An 18755-nucleotide genomic window follows, 5' to 3' on the forward strand; every position below is an offset into this window, starting at 1 on the left:
TCAGACACAAAGTAGACAAATGGGAAGTTGGGTCAGAGCAAACGAAACAAAAGCAGTACTGACCAAAGTGGTCAGAAGAACGTAAACAAGCCTTCTCGGAAAGAATAAAAGCATGTTGAGAAGAACAAGAACCTAAAGAAAAGCTGACAGATTTATTTGCTTAATGTCTTCCATTTATTGAAAGAATTTGCTGCTGCTGCTGCTGCTGATGATGATGATGATGATGATGATGATGATGATAAAAATAATAAAAATAATAAAAATAAAAATAATAAAAATAGGAATAGATAATACAAATATTAAAGAAGAACTAAAAGAAAAATATAGACAAAGACTAACAAAAATACTGAAAACAGAATTGACAGCAAGAAACAAGACAAAAGCTATAAATACTTATGCTATACCAGTATTGACCTACTCATTTGGAGTAGTGAAATGGAGTGACACAGACCTAGAAGCACTCAATACACTTACACGATCACAATGCCACAAATATAGAATACATCACATACATTCAGCAACAGAAAGATTCACATTAAGCAGAAAGGAAGGTGGAAGGGGATTTATAGATATAAAAAACCTACATTATGGACAGGTAGACAATTTAAGAAAATTCTTTCTAGAACGAGCAGAAACTAGCAAAATACACAAAGCAATCACTCATATAAATACATCAGCTACACCATTGCAATTTCATAACCACTTCTACAACCCTTTAGATCACATAACATCAACAGATACAAAGAAAGTAAATTGGAAAAAGAAAACACTACACGGCAAGCACCCGTATCATCTAACACAGCCACACATCGATAAAGACGCATCCAACACATGGCTAAGAAACGGCAATATATACAGTGAGACGGAAGGATTCATGATCGCAATACAGGATCAAACAATAAACACCAGATATTACAGCAAGCATATTATTAAAGATCCCAATACCACAACAGATAAATGCAGACTTTGCAAACAACAAATAGAAACAGTAGATCACATCACAAGCGGATGTACAATACTAGCATATACAGAATACCCCAGAAGACATGACAATGTAGCAAAAATAATACATCAACAACTTGCCATGAAACATAAACTAATAAAACAACACGTTCCCACATACAAGTACACACCACAAAATGTACTGGAGAATGATGAATACAAATTATACTGGAACAGAACCATTATAACAGATAAAACAACACCACATAACAAACCTGACATCATACTCACCAATAAAAAGAAGAAATTAACACAACTAATTGAAATATCCATACCCAACACAACAAATATACAGAAGAAAACAGGAGGAAAAATTGAAAAATACATCCAACTGGCTGAGGAAGTCAAGGACATGTGGCATCAGGATAAAGTCGACATTATCCCAATTATACTATCAACTACAGAAGTCATACCTCACAATATTCACCAGTACATCAATGCAATACAGCTACATCCAAACATATATATACAACTACAAAAATCTGTAATTATTGATACATGTTCAATTACCCGAAAGTTCCTAAATGCAATATAACATATACCATACAGTTACAAGGAAGTCACGCTTGACCGAGGTCCGCGTCACGTTCCATTTTTAAACAGACTTAAGTCTGAGAAAAAAAAGTCAATAATAATAATAATAATAATAATAATAATAGGTATGCTGGAAGAATTCAGCATTGACAGAAAGACAAGAGCAATAATTCGGCAAACATTAACTGACACAGTCTCCAAGGTTAAATTTGTGTGGGATATCTCTGAACCATTTGAAATCCAAACTGGAGTGTGACAGGGTGACGGGCTTTCACCATTACTCTTTACTATCATTCTTGAAAAAATTATCAGGACATGGGAAAAAGAAGTCAAAGTAATCCAAATTGGCATTAGAAAAGATAATAGATTCAATGTGAAGTGTTTAGCTTTTGCAAATGATTTTGCAATCCTCACAAATAATAGAAAAGAAGCCACTAACACCATAAAGAAGTTACACGTAGTTACACAAAGAACTGGCCTGCAAATTTCATATGAGAAAACCCAGTACATAGAAAGAGTGCCACAAGACAAATTTCCTATTGTGACAACCCATGGGAAAATCAGACAAGTACCACATTTTAAGTACCTGGGAGAAATCATCCAGCCATCAGGGATCAACCTAAAGGTCAATGAGGAAAGAATAAAAAAACTACAGAAAGCATATAAACTCACGTGGAACTATTATAACAAAATGTCCATATCCATTAATGCAAAATTGAGGCACTACAACACTGTCGTACTTCTGGAGGCATTGTATGCATCTGAAACAACACAAATAGATGGGCAAACTAAAATCAAAGAAATAGAGAAACAAGAAAGGAAAATTCTCAAGAAAATTTTTGGCCTGATACAAGAGCAAGGTATCTGGAAGAAGAGACCAACATCAGAATTGTATAAATACACAGACAAGATTACGGATACAATAAGGAAAAGAAGAATGCAGTTCTACGGACATATCCACAGGATGAATGAATGAAAACAGAATTTCAAAGTGAATTCTTAAAGTCATCAACTCAGGCAGGGAAAAACAAAATGGATAAAAGAAGTTGAAGAGGACCTCAGACAAGCACACATAACAGTAAACAATGCAGAAAATAGAACTGAATTCAGGAACATCATCAAAAAACGTAAATTTGACACCACAACACAAAAGAGACCAGGATGCAAATGGACAGCGGAGTGAAAGAAACAACACAGTGAAAACATGAAGAAAATTTGGGCTCAGAAAAAACATATACAATCATCATAAAGGAATTCAAGTTCAAACACTCTCTTTAAATGGGAATAATCGAAAATAATAATACGCATTCTCTACAACAGTCCAGTAACAATTACATAGTTACTCTTGTGTTATGCTGTCCATTAGTTTGTGAATCTGTTGCAAAGTGCATAATGAAGCAATTTCTGGTCCATTGCGGGAACTACCTACAACATGGAGAAGATAATTTTGTTAAGATGTTTAAACATATGAGACGTATGTATTCTAATTTTACTGTCGTAGATTCATGATACAAAGTACTGTAAAGTATGTCTGTCCTGAGTGGACTACATGAGGAACCATGTATTCATACATCTGTTTCACAAGCTGCAGCCTTCACTACATTGTGTCATGCATTACATTAGTTTTTGGAAAAAAGGTAATTATTGGCAACTTATGTAATCAGAAATCTTATGAAATAGTGATAATAGTACAGTTATTTCAAAAATAATCAAAATTTTTGAGCGAAACATAATTGAACCCATCTGTTTCTACCCCTCAGAAAATTTCATTTTACCCTATAGGGTGTAATCACCCCCACATTACTGTACTCCCAATGTTACTGTACCCTTATTCGGATATAATGCTCCATAGGACTAAGCTGGTTTTATGTCTTCACTAACAGAAGGTATTCCTGTATTTTTCATTGCCATATCCATTCAGTTCTTGCCAACTGAAAGTATATGAACTATTCAACAGTACGTCATTCCCATTTTGCACCATCCTATTTGGGGTGTATTTTTCGCTCTTCTCCTGCTGATGTATATTTTGTAGGGTTTGCGGTGGGTCTTATATCCGCACTAGTGGGAAGTTGTGTCCCTGGCCAATATAACTGGGCAATATTTTGCTGACCCTAATACACCACCAGATGAAAGTAGTATTGCCTTTATCCTCTCTTCTGGGAGTAGTTGTTTGGTGGTCCGGATCCTTCCGTGCCACCTCCCTGTCGATCCAACTGCAGTTAAGGTTCCTAGAATGCTTCCGCAAGTTCTCTCTACTGCGCTACTAAATAAATAGCTACACTTCCCACAAACAGCGGTATATTTTGCCAAACATTTTCATTATTTCTTTTAACAACACAACAAAAAATTGCTACGGTAATACCACCCTCTTGAGTACGTTGAAAAACATCTGTACGTGCATACTTTAGGACCTGAGAGAGCAAACAAAACACAGATAAAAAACTACTGCTGTTCAAATGTTCATTATGCCCTTGTTGGTGCGTCATTTACTCCATGGCTCTTGTATTCAGGCACTTGCTGCATCATGGCCCAAATGACTCCCAGATGACCAATGGTTGCAATATCATTTTTACTGGTCCCCGTCTTGCCGGCTCCACCACTGCTCCACATTCACTGCATATAAGAAAGGAAAACACACAGTTTCTCTTTCCCACTACATTTATCCTTATTCAACTTACTCACGAGCATCTCTTGTCGATGGCTTCCCAGTGATGTGTTTACAAATACCCCGAAACACTACATACTCTGGCCTTCTATTGAAATAATCTGACATAAGTATATCTGATATCAGATATGTCATTTTAAGATTTTGTTAAGAAAGATCAAGAGCCAGAAAGAGCATATATACTACAAATTTCAGATGCTATGGTTCAGAGCTGAAGAAATGTTTTAACTGAGTAAAAGCTATTGTCATTGAGAAACAACTTTAAAGAAAACTATATTTTTTTTATATGATTAGAAAGGCTACTGAATAATGTGATGTGTGAAACATTTTTCTGATACAATCCTGTTCAGGACTGAGTCATGTGTTGGTCCTTTTGTTGTTGCTGTGACCTTGTTTCATTCTTTGCAATTTCCCCATGCTGTTCTAAAAGTTGGTCATTGCAACAGCACAGAGTATTAAAAGCTGGGGACAAAACTCATTATTTTTAATGGAATGATTCATGGTCTGTGAAGTTCTAATTTCTCCAAGTTACAAGTAGCAGTAACAGTATTTCCATGTATCTTAATGTGCTGATGGTGAATTTTCGCGGAGAATTATTATATTTATAAGTAATGGTCACAAAATGTCTGTCTAGTGATTAAAAATGAAGTACAACATATTTTTAATTTTGTGTGATAAGTACCATCTTTAGTTAGTTTCATCTCCTCATTCCATTACTTTAAAGCTTTGTAGTTTCGGCTATGTCCAGTTGTATGATTTTTTCAATGTGTTAAGTACTCATTTGTCTTAATCCACTGTAAGACAGAAACTGATATGAAGTTTCTTTTGCAGGTCTTCGGATTTGTCTCTCAACAATATTTCACAAAGTAAATTGTCTCCCAGTTCGGGGAGTCATTATTGGTCTTTGATGGCTTATAATCATTCAAAACTCTGTAACATTCTGTTTGCCAATGAACTGGCCCGCAGATGCTTAGATAAGGGAGTATGTGTGAATTCTTTGCATCCTGGAAACTTAGTGAGCTCAGATTTACCTCGACACTGGTGGTTTTATCGGCTTCTGTTTACCTTAGTCAGGCCATTTACAAAATCATTGGTGAGTATTACTCAAAATCATTGTCTCCCAGTAGCAGACTTCTTTAACATCACAGAATTTCATAAACTCATAACAGCTTTTAAATGAGATAAAAACATTTTTCTGATGAAACTTATCGTAATGTACATTGATGAGCCAAAACATTATGACCTCCTGCTTATTAGGGTGTTAGTCCACCTTTGGGATGTAATACACCAGCAGTTATGTGTGGCATGGATTCAAAAAGTCCTTGGCAGGTTTCCAGACGTATGCGACACCAGGTGTCTATGCACAGGTCACACAATTCATGTAAATGCTGAGCTTCTCTTTTGTGAGCGCAGAGCTGCCACCTGAAAGCATACCAGATGTGTCCCATTGGGCTCAGAACAGGTGAAACTGATGGCCAAGACATCAACACAAGTTCACTATGATGCTTTCCAAACAATTGTAGCACTTTTCTGGCTGTGTGACAAAGATCCCCATCAGGGAAGACATCAAGGGTCAAGGGATGCAGGTGGTCCACACTGTCGTAGTGTCTTTGATTACAATCACAGGTGTCATGGAAGCCCAGGTCAGTGTCCACCATAGTATACCGTATTTACTCGAATCTAAGCTGCACTCAAATCTATGTTCTGATGTAAGAACACTTATGTTTTTCTTTCCTTTGGCGTCAACCATATAATTTGATGGCATGTCAAAATATTGGGGAGTTTGGTCAGCATTTTCTATCTGACCAAGAAGATATTGTTTTTCTGTGTGCCGCCTAATTATGAAGCACTGAAATTCCACAAGTTCTTTTTCATAATTTTTTGGCAGCTTCTGTGCAACTGAAGTTCGCCTCCTAAGTGAAAAACCCCAGCGCTTCATAAACAGACCAATCCAGCTGCAACTAGCCTGAAAATTTTCAATTTTTTGCTCTTTAGCGATTTCATGTGCCTTAATTTTTAAAATTTCGGTGTTCAGAGGCAGGAATTTCTGATGCTGTACCTTAACAAATTCATTTAAAATCACTGCTAGTGCACAATATCAGCCACACTTGGCCCACTAAATGCTTTCCTGCTACTTGAACATTCAAATAATTTGTCTCACTGCAGTCACCATCGCCTGACATTGCTCTCATCAATCCTGTATCGAAGACCTGCAGCGTGATTAGGACTTTGTTCCGCAAAAGAAATAACTCCCCTCTTGAATTTGGCACTATAAGGAAATGAATTTGGCACTATAATGTAAGCACTTCATTATGGTTCATTAACACCAACAAGCACTTCACAAAATTCCACGAAGCAATAGGTGCCGCTATGTGAAATCTTAATGAGTCACAGCGTATCAACTCGTGCAACAATCCTAAAAGAAATTTATTTTTGTTGCTACGAATATTTGAAAGGCTGCTACATTTGAAGATGAACAATATGGAATTTCTATTTACTTCGTTGGATAATGTATGAAAATGCAGTGGTCAAAACTCGAGGCGTAGAAAAAAAGCTCGTCTTCCAACTTTTTTAAAAAATTTATTTACTGACGCAGAAGTTTTGGTGCCAGTATTTATCTTTGTGCCTGAAAAGCATGCCTGTATAGTGCTACATATATTAGACGGCAGAAGTTAGTTGTGGCAGCACCTACCAACATTTTTCAGAACTTCCGCTTACTTTGCACTCGATTCTAAGCCACAGGTGGTTGTTTGGATTACAAAATCCAGAAGAAAAGCGCAGCTTAGATTTGAGTAAATACAGTATTACTGGCCCCACCATGCTGTGTACTTGGTGTAGTGCTGGTTTTGAACAGCCGTCAACCTGGATGACAGCTAATCTGGACACGTCCATTGACATGATGTAGCAAGAAATGTAATTCATCCAACCATGTTTCAATAGAGCCGCAATCAATCCTACTAATCCTGTGCCCAGGCTAATCACATTTGCTGTTGTCATTGGGTCACCATGTGAAACTTAGAGAGTCATCTACTGTGGAATCCCATGTTCAACAGTGCATGCCAAATAGAGTGCTCCGAAACACTCGTGCCTGCACTAGCACTGTTGTGTGTCATTAGATCTGTTATAGCTTGCCACTAATCTCTCTTACTCAGCGGGCAAACCTCCAGCATCCATGTTTTATTGTGAGGCATGAACAGCTAATACTTGTCATCTGCTCATGGGCTCACCATCGCTCAACCACTGTCCATGGATGCCCAGGACAGTAAAACTTTATAGCAGCAGACCAGCTTCACCATTTTTGAGGTGCTCGTGCCCAAGCTATAGGCATTACAATCTACCCTTTGCCAAAATCGTTTACGTCAATGGATTTATCATTCATCTCTGTTTGACATATATACTTTTCTTGCCACATCTTGTTTTGGCTCATTAGTGTGTTTGTTTATGGGTGTATTATGCATGAAAATATAAGGAAAAGAAATTGAGAAAACAGTAAAATCATAATGAGACAATGGTTGGCCCAGGAATGGCTCAAGGCCCAAGCTATGTAAACTGCCTCTTGGGGCACCAAGCTGAGAGGGACACCAGAGTCACCATAACTGTGTTATTTCTATGTAGGCATACCATAATTAGTAGCAGCCACTTGGGTCACCGTGCTGAGAGGGGCACCCAGGTACAAGATTTGTGTACAGTTTGTATCACAGATCGTAGCTAAAACTGATGTACGTGAAATTGTACAAAGGAAAAGGGGAAAAGGAGGGCACTAGATGATAAGTCAGGTGTGTGAGAAAATGTTCCTGAAGTGGCCCTGGGTTGGTCACAACTTATCTTTGGGTAGTGAGTGCCTACCTGTCCACAACAAGTGCCTCCCTCTCATCCCGGGATCTGAGTGACCTGCCCTCCTTTCCAACTTTCTCAGTCTATCCATCTTTCTCCACTGAGGAAGGAACTAATAGTTCTGAAATCTAAAGTGGCATTGCAGTTAAATCAGAGCACCAGCTTCAGGTAATTTGCATTTTTTCTGTCTTAAAATAATTTAAGACAATCAACACACTAAATTACAGAGAAAGTAATTCATTATTTATTTAATTTTTAACACAGCAACAAGCAGCAGCAACAACTGTATACTGTGCAACAGCTCCAGACCTAGATTCAGTCTCAGGAATGTACTTTAACAACTGTTGTCGGTGTGAACCCAGTGAAGCTGCTCAAGATTACGATTTGGCTCAAGAACTATGGCGAATTTCCATGAAAATGGTGGGAGACACAATGGGAAGGTCTGCAATGGTTCTACCAATGCGTAAGAGGTTTGTATTGCTCCTTATAGTCAATAGCATGTTTAAGGCAATGGGAAATTTGGAATGGAATAACAATATCAGTTTGACTTACAACCATTCAAAACATAGAGGAGACATTGAGTGACAGACAGACTCATTTAAAATTAGATTGTTGGAACATCAGCTTTCAGATGAAGTCCTTCATCAGATGAGAGTGGCTACTACCAAACTGTGACCAAGAACAGAGTTGACAACCCAGTAGTGGAACATGTACAATATGCTTGATATCAGTGGCTGCTTCACAACCTGTGCTATATGTATCCCTCCCATCCAAAAACCAACTTCTCTGACCTACACAGATGAGGTTTGTTCTTACAACATATCCTGCAGTCCTGCTGGCCTAAACCATCTGATCTCCTTGTCCATGCCCCACTGTCTGCTGCAGGGCAAACTCTCTGCTCCACCTAGTACAACCTCTCCTCCCAGTCAAGCTACAGTATCAGCACAAAGTAGTTACTCAGGACAACAATAGGTATGAATGTGTATTTATGTTAATTCTATGCCGGTGAGCTGTGGAGGAAGATATCATCCAAAAGCTCAACAGTTATTTTCAGTCATGTTCAAGTGCATATAGACTACTTCACTCCACGTAAGCATTTGCAATTTATTATTTCCATGAGTTGAATGAGAGATCTAGAGGATGCTGTAGAATAAAGATAATATATAATTGATTTAACATGCTTCTGTATTCTGAAAATCTATCCCTGTAAGTATAGTTCCCCCCAGAAAATGATTGTCTACCTCATTAATGAAAGGAAATATTGAGAATAAACAAGATTCTTCATTTTTACATCACCTATGGCAGTATCATGTGTACTGCAAATGTAGCTGAACTAACATGCTTCATTAATTCTAGTATGTGTTTATCCAGTTGAGACTGTGATCTATCTACATTTCCAAAAATTCATCCCTTTCTACTTCTTGTACTTCGTTGTTTGAAAAGTCTATTTTTATAGCTTATGACTATGAGAATTTCTGACCTGTATGTACAGAGTCTGGTTGACATTTAATGATAATCCATTGACTTTAACCATTTTTTGATATTTTACTTCCTGGGATATTAATACAGTGTGCTGGATAAGGAGTCAAACCTAGGACCTTGCTTTTTGCAGTCAGGTGCTCTACCAACTGAGCTATCCAAGCATGACTCTCAACCCGTCCTCACAGCTTTACTACCACCAGTTCCTCATCAGGTCATGAGTTGTGCTTGGATGCTCTATAGGTGAAGCGTTTGCCTGTGAACGCCATAGGCCCCAGCTTAAAGTCATCAATTGGTACACAATTTTAATTTGCCAGGAAGTTTCAAATCGGTGCACACTATCCTGCAGAGATTTCATTAGCTGCCCTTTCACTAGGATGTTTGGTATTATATTTTTATTCTTATTCTTGTATCATCTACAAGCAGGACAGTTTCACATTTTCTGTCATGCACGCACAAGCATGTGCATGTGAGCCCCCCCCCCCCCCCCCCCCCACCCGCCACACACACACACACACACACTGCTACTCTTACAAAATTTTATGCCATGTCCTTCAGAAGTAAACACACCCTCACACCCTGCTATTCATTCATATATCTGTAGTTTCTGTAGTTCCCATCCTGAAGTAAAACCTGCAGGATGTGAAATAACTCAAGAGTTAACTAGCAGAGTGAAGTAGCTCTTAAAAACTGCATTAATAAGTAATTATTCTGAAGTTCTAAACTATTTGTGTTTGCTTAGTGTAATGAGAGATTGATCTCATCAGACTTGTTGATATCTGCTGTGAAATGTTTTGCAAAATACAACAAAATGAATGTGCTGATAAAAGTTTATCTGATAAAGACACTCTACAAACATTTAAAAAAGTAACTGTTGACAATTGCCATCACTGTTGGCCATCAGGCAGCTGGAGAAATGTGTAGTGTTAACAGAGCTCGAACACACTGTGCAAGTGCAGCACAGCTGGCACAAATCCCTGGCTGAGAGTGCATCAGTATACAGATAACAGGACACTCCCTAGTCGTAGTTTGTCAGATGAACTTCCATTTCCATGATAATTTCTTCGGCACAACTGTCCACATTTACTACACACATGAATTTGTAACCCATTTAATATCCATAAATAACAATAGTTACCAGTTCTTGCTACAGTATTTGTACATGTTAACAGTGGAGGAGAAAGCTCATAAGGATGCAGATATTGATTCTGTACTCTACAGGTTGAATCCGCCCTTACTCGTTATGCCAACCAATCTTCGGCGCATATATCAGTGTGGCTTTAGTCACCATGCCAAGTGGGTTGCAGGGTGAGTTGTGCATGATATTGCGGTATAAAATTGCATAATTTGAAGAATGGGTTTAATTTGGTGATTGGCAAAAGCATTTGAATTTAAAGGTGACTACAAGGAATTGAATAGCAATAGAAACTGAAATTGAATTGTGTAAAGTGACTGAGTGTGACCATAGAGTAAGTGAGATTAAGACACATAGGGACATTGCTTGTGTGTAAAGAACAAGAAATCGGGTGTTCATTGAAATGGTTTTAACATAATTCCAAAATATTTAATTATTTCAGTGTGAAGCTATGAACAGAAATAGTAGTAGTTGCGATAGGACATGTGGCAGTAGGTACGTGGTTAGGAACTTTGATATAAATTGACATGTGTACCCTGTGCATAACCCTGCAACCCTCCCCCCCCCCCCCCCCTCTTTTCCCTCTAGTCTATCATAATTTACAAGTCTGATCCCTAGAACTTTTGACACCCAATTAACTCAAACACTCCTTTAACCCAGAGTAGGAGTGGCTTTCAAACTGGATTAATATTCATTGAATTTCCTTCACCCATGCCTTATAAGAGCATCTTTGCAGGTTCCTGGGTGTCACAGTAGTGTAGAAATCATTCAATATTCTCAGTCTTTCAAAGGTGAAATGTGAAGCATGTGGTATGCAATTAAAATCAAGACCTACATATGCATGATTTGCTTTTAATTTCTTGGACATTCATTCAAATCTTGTTGACATTGAAATAAAAGCTATAAAAACATTAAAAGCAATAGGAAATATTTTGATGATTCAGGGAACTGTAGTTACAGCAATGATAGTTGTTGTGACAAGAATCTGGAACAAGAATAACGTCCTAGCCCCCCCCCCCCCCCCCCCCCCCCAAAAAAAAAAAAAAAAAAGAGCAAGGCCGTTTTGGTTAGTGTTACAAGGCCAGATCAGTCAATCATCCAGACTGTTGCCCCTGCAACTACTGAAAAGGCTGCTGCCCCTCTTCTCCATAATTCTCTTTAATTTTCCTATCTCTTGCCTAGTTATGCATGCTGGTACAAGGGTTGGAACTTTAATAGTGGTTTCTGTTTACTTACAGCTCGTACAAAAAAATAGGTATGTGTTTCAAAGTTTTACTGACCATCAAAGTAGTCACCACCATTGTGTATAGCCCATTGCCAGTGATGTGGAAGTCATAGGATACTCTCAGCAGTTCCAGTTGTGTTGACAGTTTGAGTGGCGCAGTCTATTGCTCAACAAATTTGTAGCAGTTCTGAAGCGAATGCTGTGAAGTGTTTCCTTCAGTTTAGACATTGAGTTGAACTCACGAGGGCTTAAGTAAGGCGAGTTCAGTAGGCGGTATAGCACTTAGCAGCCCCATCAGTCAAACAAATCAGCAACAGCTTGCACTGTACGTGCTTGAGCACTGTCCTGCAAAATGATGGTCAGGTCCTGCAGAAAGTGTCATCACTTATGTCTCTATGCTGTTCACTTTTGGAACACAACCTACAACTGTACATATCTATATTGTACGAGCTGTAAATAAATAGTTGCCACTATTAAAGCTCCAACCCTCATATATTCATGTATTTATTCTGTAGCCATTCCTCTTTTGCCATTTTGCACTCCCTGTCATTCTCAGTTTTAGTTGCCTATATTCTCTTTTGCCTGCTTCATTTTCTGCATTCTTATATTTTCTCTTTTCATCAGTTATGTTCGATATCTCATGCATTATCCAAGTATTTTTATGTGGCCTTGTCGTTTTGCCTATTTGATCCCCTGCTGCATTCACTATTTCGTATATCAAGGGTACTCATTCACCCTCTGTTGTGTTCCTTACCTTTATCTCAGTCAATCTTAGCCTAATTCTCCCTCTGAAACTTTCAACAACACATGGTTCTTTTAATTTATTCAGGTCTCATCTCCTTAATTTCCTAACTTTTACCGATTTATTCGGTTTTTTTGCACTTCGTAGTCACTACACTGTAGTCAGAGTCCTCAATCTGTCACTGGAAATGTTTTGCAGTTTAAAATCCAGTTTGTAAATCTCTGGCTTACCATTATACACTCCTGGAAATGGAAAAAAGAACACATTGACACCGGTGTGTCAGACCCACCATACTTGCTCCGGACACTGCGAGAGGGCTGTACAAGCAATGATCACACGCACGGCACAGCGGACACACCAGGAACCGCGGTGTTGGCCGTCGAATGGCGCTAGCTGCGCAGCATTTGTGCACCGCCGCCGTCAGTGTCAGCCAGTTTGCCGTGGCATACGGAGCTCCATCGCAGTCTTTAACACTGGTAGCATGCCGCGACAGCGTGGACGGGAACCATATGTGCAGTTGACGGACTTTGAGCGAGGGCGTATAGTGGGCATGCGGGAGGCCGGGTGGACGTACCGCCGAATTGCTCAACACGTGGGGCGTGAGGTCTCCACAGTACATCAATGTTGTCGCCAGTGGTCGGCGGAAGGTGCACGTGCCCGTCGACCTGGGACCGGACCGCAGTGACGCACGGATGCACGCCAAGACCGTAGGATCCTACGCAGTGCCGTAGGGGACCGCACCGCCACTTCCCAGCAAATTAGGGACACTGTTGCTCCTGGGGTATCGGTGAGGACCATTCGCAACCGTCTCCATGAAGCTGGGCTACGGTCCCGCACACCGTTAGGCCGTCTTCCGCTCACGCCCCAACATCGTGCAGCCCGCCTCCAGTGGTGTCGCGACAGGCGTGAATGGAGGGACGAATGGAGACTTGTCGTCTTCAGCGATGAGAGTTGCTTCTGCCTTGGTGCGAATGATGGTCGTATGCGTGTTTGGCGCCGTGCAGGTGAGTGCCACAATCAGGACTGCATACGACCGAGGCACACAGGGCCAACACCCGGCATCATGGTGTGGGGAGCGATCTCCTACACTGGCCGTACACCACTGGTGATCGTCGAGGGGACACTGAATAGTGCACGGTACATCCAAACCGTCATCGAACCCATCGTTCTACCATTCCTAGACCGGCAAGGGAACTTGCTGTTCCAACAGGACTATGCACGTCCGCATGTATCCCGTGCCACCCAACGTGCTCTACAAGGTGTAAGTCAACTACCCTGGCCAGCAAGATCTCCGGATCTGTCCCCCATTGAGCATGTTTGGGACTGGATGAAGCGTCGTCTCACGCGGTCTGCACGTCCAGCACGAACGCTGGTCCAACTGAGGCGTCAGGTGGAAATGGCATGGCAAGCCGTTCCACAGGACTACATCCAGCATCTCTACGATCGTCTCCATGGGAGAATAGCAGCCTGCATTGCTGCGAAAGGTGGATATACACTGTACTAGTGCCGACATTGTGCATGCTCTGTTGCCTGTGTCTATGTGCCTGTGGTTCTGTCAGTGTGATCATGTGATGTATCTGACCACAGGAATGTGTCAATAAAGTTTCCCCTTCCTGGGACAATGAATTCACGGTGTTCTTATTTCAATTTCCAGGAGTGTATAATCTATTTGAACTCTCCCTTTGTCTTTAGGTCTCTTCCACATATACAACCTTTTTTTCTGATACTTAAACAAAGTATTAATGATGATTAAATTATCCTGTGTAGAAAATTCTACCAGGCAGCTTCCTCTTTCATGTCTTTCTTCCAATCAGTGTTCTTTATTATTTTTCCTTCTCTTCCTTTTCCAACTATTGAGTTAAGGTTCCCACCACATTTAAATTCTCGCCTTCTTTAACTATCTGAATAAATTCTTTTATGTGAAAATACATTCTTTCAATTTCTTCATCTGTAGAACTAGTTTGCTTATAAGCTAATACTGTTGTGGTGGGTATGGGCTTTGTGTCTGTTTTGGCTATGATAATGCATTCAATATATGGTTCATAGAAGTTTACTCCCATTCCTATTTTCTTGTTCATAATTAGATCCACTCCTTCATTACCCATATTTGATATTGTATCTGTAACCCTGTACTCACCCGACCAGAAGTCCTGTTCTTTCTGAGTTTGTGTGTTTCCACCATATCTAACCTCAACTTATCAATTTCCCTATTTAATTTATCTAGCCTACTTGCATGATTAAAAGAGCTGACATCCCATGCTCTGATCCTTAAAATGATAGTTTTGTTTTTTTGTGTGATGACATCCTGTAGAGTTGTTCCTTCCCAGCTACTTCATCTCTGGACTATTTTCCACAATAGGATGCCATCATCATTTAATCATACAGTAGTGCATGCCCTTGGGAAAAATAACAGCTGTCATTTCCCACTTGTTTTCAGCCATTTGCAGTACCAGCATGTCAATACCATGTTAGCTACCGTATTTACTTGAATCTAAGCCGCTCTTTTTTTCCGGTTTTTGTAATCCAAAAAACCGCCTGCGGCTTAGAATCGAGTGCAAAGCAAGCGGAAGTTCTGAAAAATGTTGATAGGTGCCGCCACAACTAACTTCTGCCGTCGAATGTATGTAGCGCTACACAGGCATCCTTTGTAGGCACAAAGATAAATACTGGTGCCAAAACCTCTGCGTCAGTAAATAAAATTAAAAAAAAATTGGAAGACGAGCATTTTTCTCCGCCCGAGTTTCGACCACTGCATTTTCATACATTATCCAACGAAGTAAATACAAATTCCGTATTGTTCTACTTCGAATTTCAATGTACTACGAAAATCCGACTGGTAATACTGGGATTTTTGTCAATATGGCCAACTCTACGTTCTGAATTTTTTCCTACCTGTGGCAAGAGATGGTTGCTAATAGGAACCTGATGAAATTTGAATCACATGCAGTATTCTCTTCACCACAAGAATAATACAAATATAAACATTTTGCCATGTATTCTTTTGTGTTTGCTTCTGTCTCATTTAAATCCTGTCTGCCAAATAAACTACGAAACTAGAGTGAGACAACAGCAAACGCGGAAGAATATACGTATCGTGTCATGTTTATATTCGTATTACTCTTATGCCTAATAGTGATACAGTCAGAAATGAAGCACGGCAACTGACTAGATTTTTAAATCTAAGATGACTAATTTCTGTGTAGAATTTGATGTACTAAAGAAGCGGCCGCAAAGATTTTCAAACGGAGAAAAATTTTCGCCAAACTCTCGTTCAGAACATGTTATATCATACGTAGTCTATTATTTGGTTCTTGTTGATCATTATCAAAGAAAGCAGCAGTGTAAGTAACAACAAATAGCAGTCTCTTGCCATTTTTTCGCTAATGTGACGATTCCTCTCTTTTTTTTTAATTGTAGGCGGCGGTAGCGCGCACAAAAGCAAGCCATGCCGCGAGCAGTGACAGGCCGTAAACACGCACTATCAGAATGCGACAAACAATTCATGACACAGTATAGTAATGCATTTTCAGCTTAGAGTGACTGACGTAAACACCTATAACATTGAAAACGGCACTTATCAGATCAAAGCAAAATAAGCAATCGATTCAAACCAGACAAAGCACGTGAAAAAGGAAGGGTATCCGTATAAATACGGATGGAGCGCCTGATGCATAGCAATGGCTACCTGGTAAAGCTTAACTGCTAAGCTTTCGACTCTAACCAAACTACTGTAGCTGTATCACAGTCTAACATTATGTTGGACTGTGGCTGTATCGTCATTCATTCGACCTAAATTGTGTCTCATATTACAATGGACCAACTTTGTTTCGATTTGGAGGTGCGGCCTAAAACTTTTCTCTCCCCTTGAATTTCGAGTCTCAGATTTCAGGTGCGGCTTAGATTTGGGAATTTTTTTTCCCCTTATTTCGAGTCTCATATTTCAGGTGCGGCTTAGATTCGAGTGCGGCTTAGATTTGAGTAAATACGGTAATGTGACAGTTCCAGATGAGCCAGTCATCCAGACTTTTGCCTGTGTAACTACTGTAAAAGCTGCTGTTCATCTTCCAGAACCAGAAGCTAGACTGGCTTCTCCACCGGTATGCTTGTGGTTGCACCAATGGTTTGGCTGTATGTATTGTTGAGGTACAGGAATCATCCTAATGTCCATGGTTTATGATGTGGAGCTTTTATCTACATATATACTTTGCAAGCATCTTATAGAGCGTGGTGAAAGACACTTTGAGTTCCACTGTCACTTACTCATTTTCCTGCAGAATTGCAAATGGTGTGCAGGAAGAATGATTGTTGGTAAGCAGCCATGTGAGCTTATGACATTGTCTTGAGATGTACGTAGGAGGAAGCAATAATGGTCTTGGAATTACAACAGCAAAGCACACTGTGATGCATAACTCTTCTCTTGTAGCATCTGCCACTGGAGTTCATTGAGCATCCCTGTGGCACTTTTGTACTCACTGAGTAAAGCTGTGATGAAACATGCTGCTTGCCTTTGGATCTTCTCTATTTTTCCACCAATCCTATCTTGTTTGAGTCCCAGACTGACTAGTAATATCGAAAATATTGGTCAGCCGAGAATGTTTAATGCTGGATGGAGTACACTTACTGATGATTCTTCCAATGAATCTCATTCTGGCACCTGCCTTAACTGTGGTTTTGCTTTATGTGGTTATTTCCTTTAAATCACTTTATATGCAGATTCCCAAATATTTAATAAATGTACTGCTTCCAGAAATTGTTTGTCAATTATGTAGCCATACAATAATGGATCTTCCCACCTATTTATATGCAATATGTTATGTTTGTTCATATTGAGGGTCATCTGCCAATCTCCACATCAAATATCAACCTTCTGAACGTCTTCCTGCATTTCACTACAATTTTCTACTGTTGTGACTTCTCTGTATACAGTCTCTCTTATTATACTCCCCTGGAATATGCCTAACATTAATTTTACTCCGAAGATCTCTCTCCATTAAAAATGACATGCTGTGTTCTGCTTTCTAAGAAATCTTCAATCTAATCACAAAGCTGGCATGATATTTGTGTTTTGTTCATTAGGTGAATGTGTGGAACTGTATCGGATGCCTTCTGAAATGCAACATCAACATGGGTGTCGGTATCTGCTGACTTCTAGGTCTTGTGGAAATACAGAGTAAGCTGGGTTTCACACGATTGTTTTTTGTGGAATCGTATCTCAATATCTGCAGAGGAGATGTTTCCCACACAGGAAGGTCATAAAATGTGTCCTGAAATTCTACATCTGGCCATCATCAGAGCTACACACCTATAGCTGTGTGTGCGTCTGTTCAATGAGCCATGCCCCCCTGCGGGTCCAGTGGTTAGAATAGGCCTGAGGTATTCCTGCCTGTCGTATGAGGCAACTAAAAGGAGTTTCACACATTTCAGCCTTTATGTGATGGTCCCCTATAGGGTTTGGCCTCCGTTCTTCAAAATTTTCCCGAAGAGCGAGCCAATTGGGGTAGAGCACCTTACAAGGTGCATCATGTCAATAGTGCATTGAGATCATTAGCCCACTTTCTTGTCATTGCATTGCAGTCCTGCCCATTCTCCATCTCTTGGGCGAGTAAACAATTCTGGGTGCGTTTTCCACCGTGTACTATGCAGTGTCGATTTCTGTGTCGACGATGACCATGGACTTCTTTGCACCTGATATCCAGCATGGTAGCCAGTCCGTTGTGGTGGGGCCGCCTTGTACCCCATTGGTTGTAGCCCCCTGACCACACACGGATTGCTCTGCTGATGCCTGCGCTGTTAACTTCCCACGTATGCCAAGGGGTAGATGCCCATCCCCCTGGGGCATAGGGACTCCCGGCAATGGCCATCCTGCCGGTGGCCTTTGCTTTGGCTGGGTGGCGCCTGTGGGGAGGGCCCCTGGTCAGAGTGGGTGGCATCATGGTGGATGACACGCAATGTAGCGTAGTCAATCGTGTCTTGCTGATGGTGAAACACCAGCAGTCTCTAAGCGATCACGAGCTCAATTCAGTGCATGGAAGTATGACCCCAAATCGTTCCCCTCCCTGGCCACACCGTGGGAGGAACGTCAGGCTAAGGATGGCAGCGGATCTTATTCACCTCAGTACCTTGTATGTTCAAGAGCTGA

The 18755-nt window shown here is 40.3% G+C and overlaps 1 protein-coding gene across 1 annotated transcript in view; it reads left to right on the top strand.

Annotated features, from left to right (window-relative positions):
- LOC126191218 (WW domain-containing oxidoreductase) overlaps nt 1-18755 on the top strand; it is a 128107-nt gene that overhangs the window by 82055 nt on the left and 27297 nt on the right. The window contains exons 6-7 of the mRNA XM_049932020.1: nt 5033-5294; nt 8300-8505. Coding sequence (XP_049787977.1) covers nt 5033-5294; nt 8300-8505 — 468 coding nt within the window. The remainder of the gene's footprint in view (nt 1-5032; nt 5295-8299; nt 8506-18755) is intronic.

The sequence above is a fragment of the Schistocerca cancellata genome, chromosome 6, assembly GCF_023864275.1.
Source record: "Schistocerca cancellata isolate TAMUIC-IGC-003103 chromosome 6, iqSchCanc2.1, whole genome shotgun sequence".
Taxonomy (NCBI): Eukaryota; Metazoa; Arthropoda; class Insecta; order Orthoptera; family Acrididae; genus Schistocerca; species Schistocerca cancellata.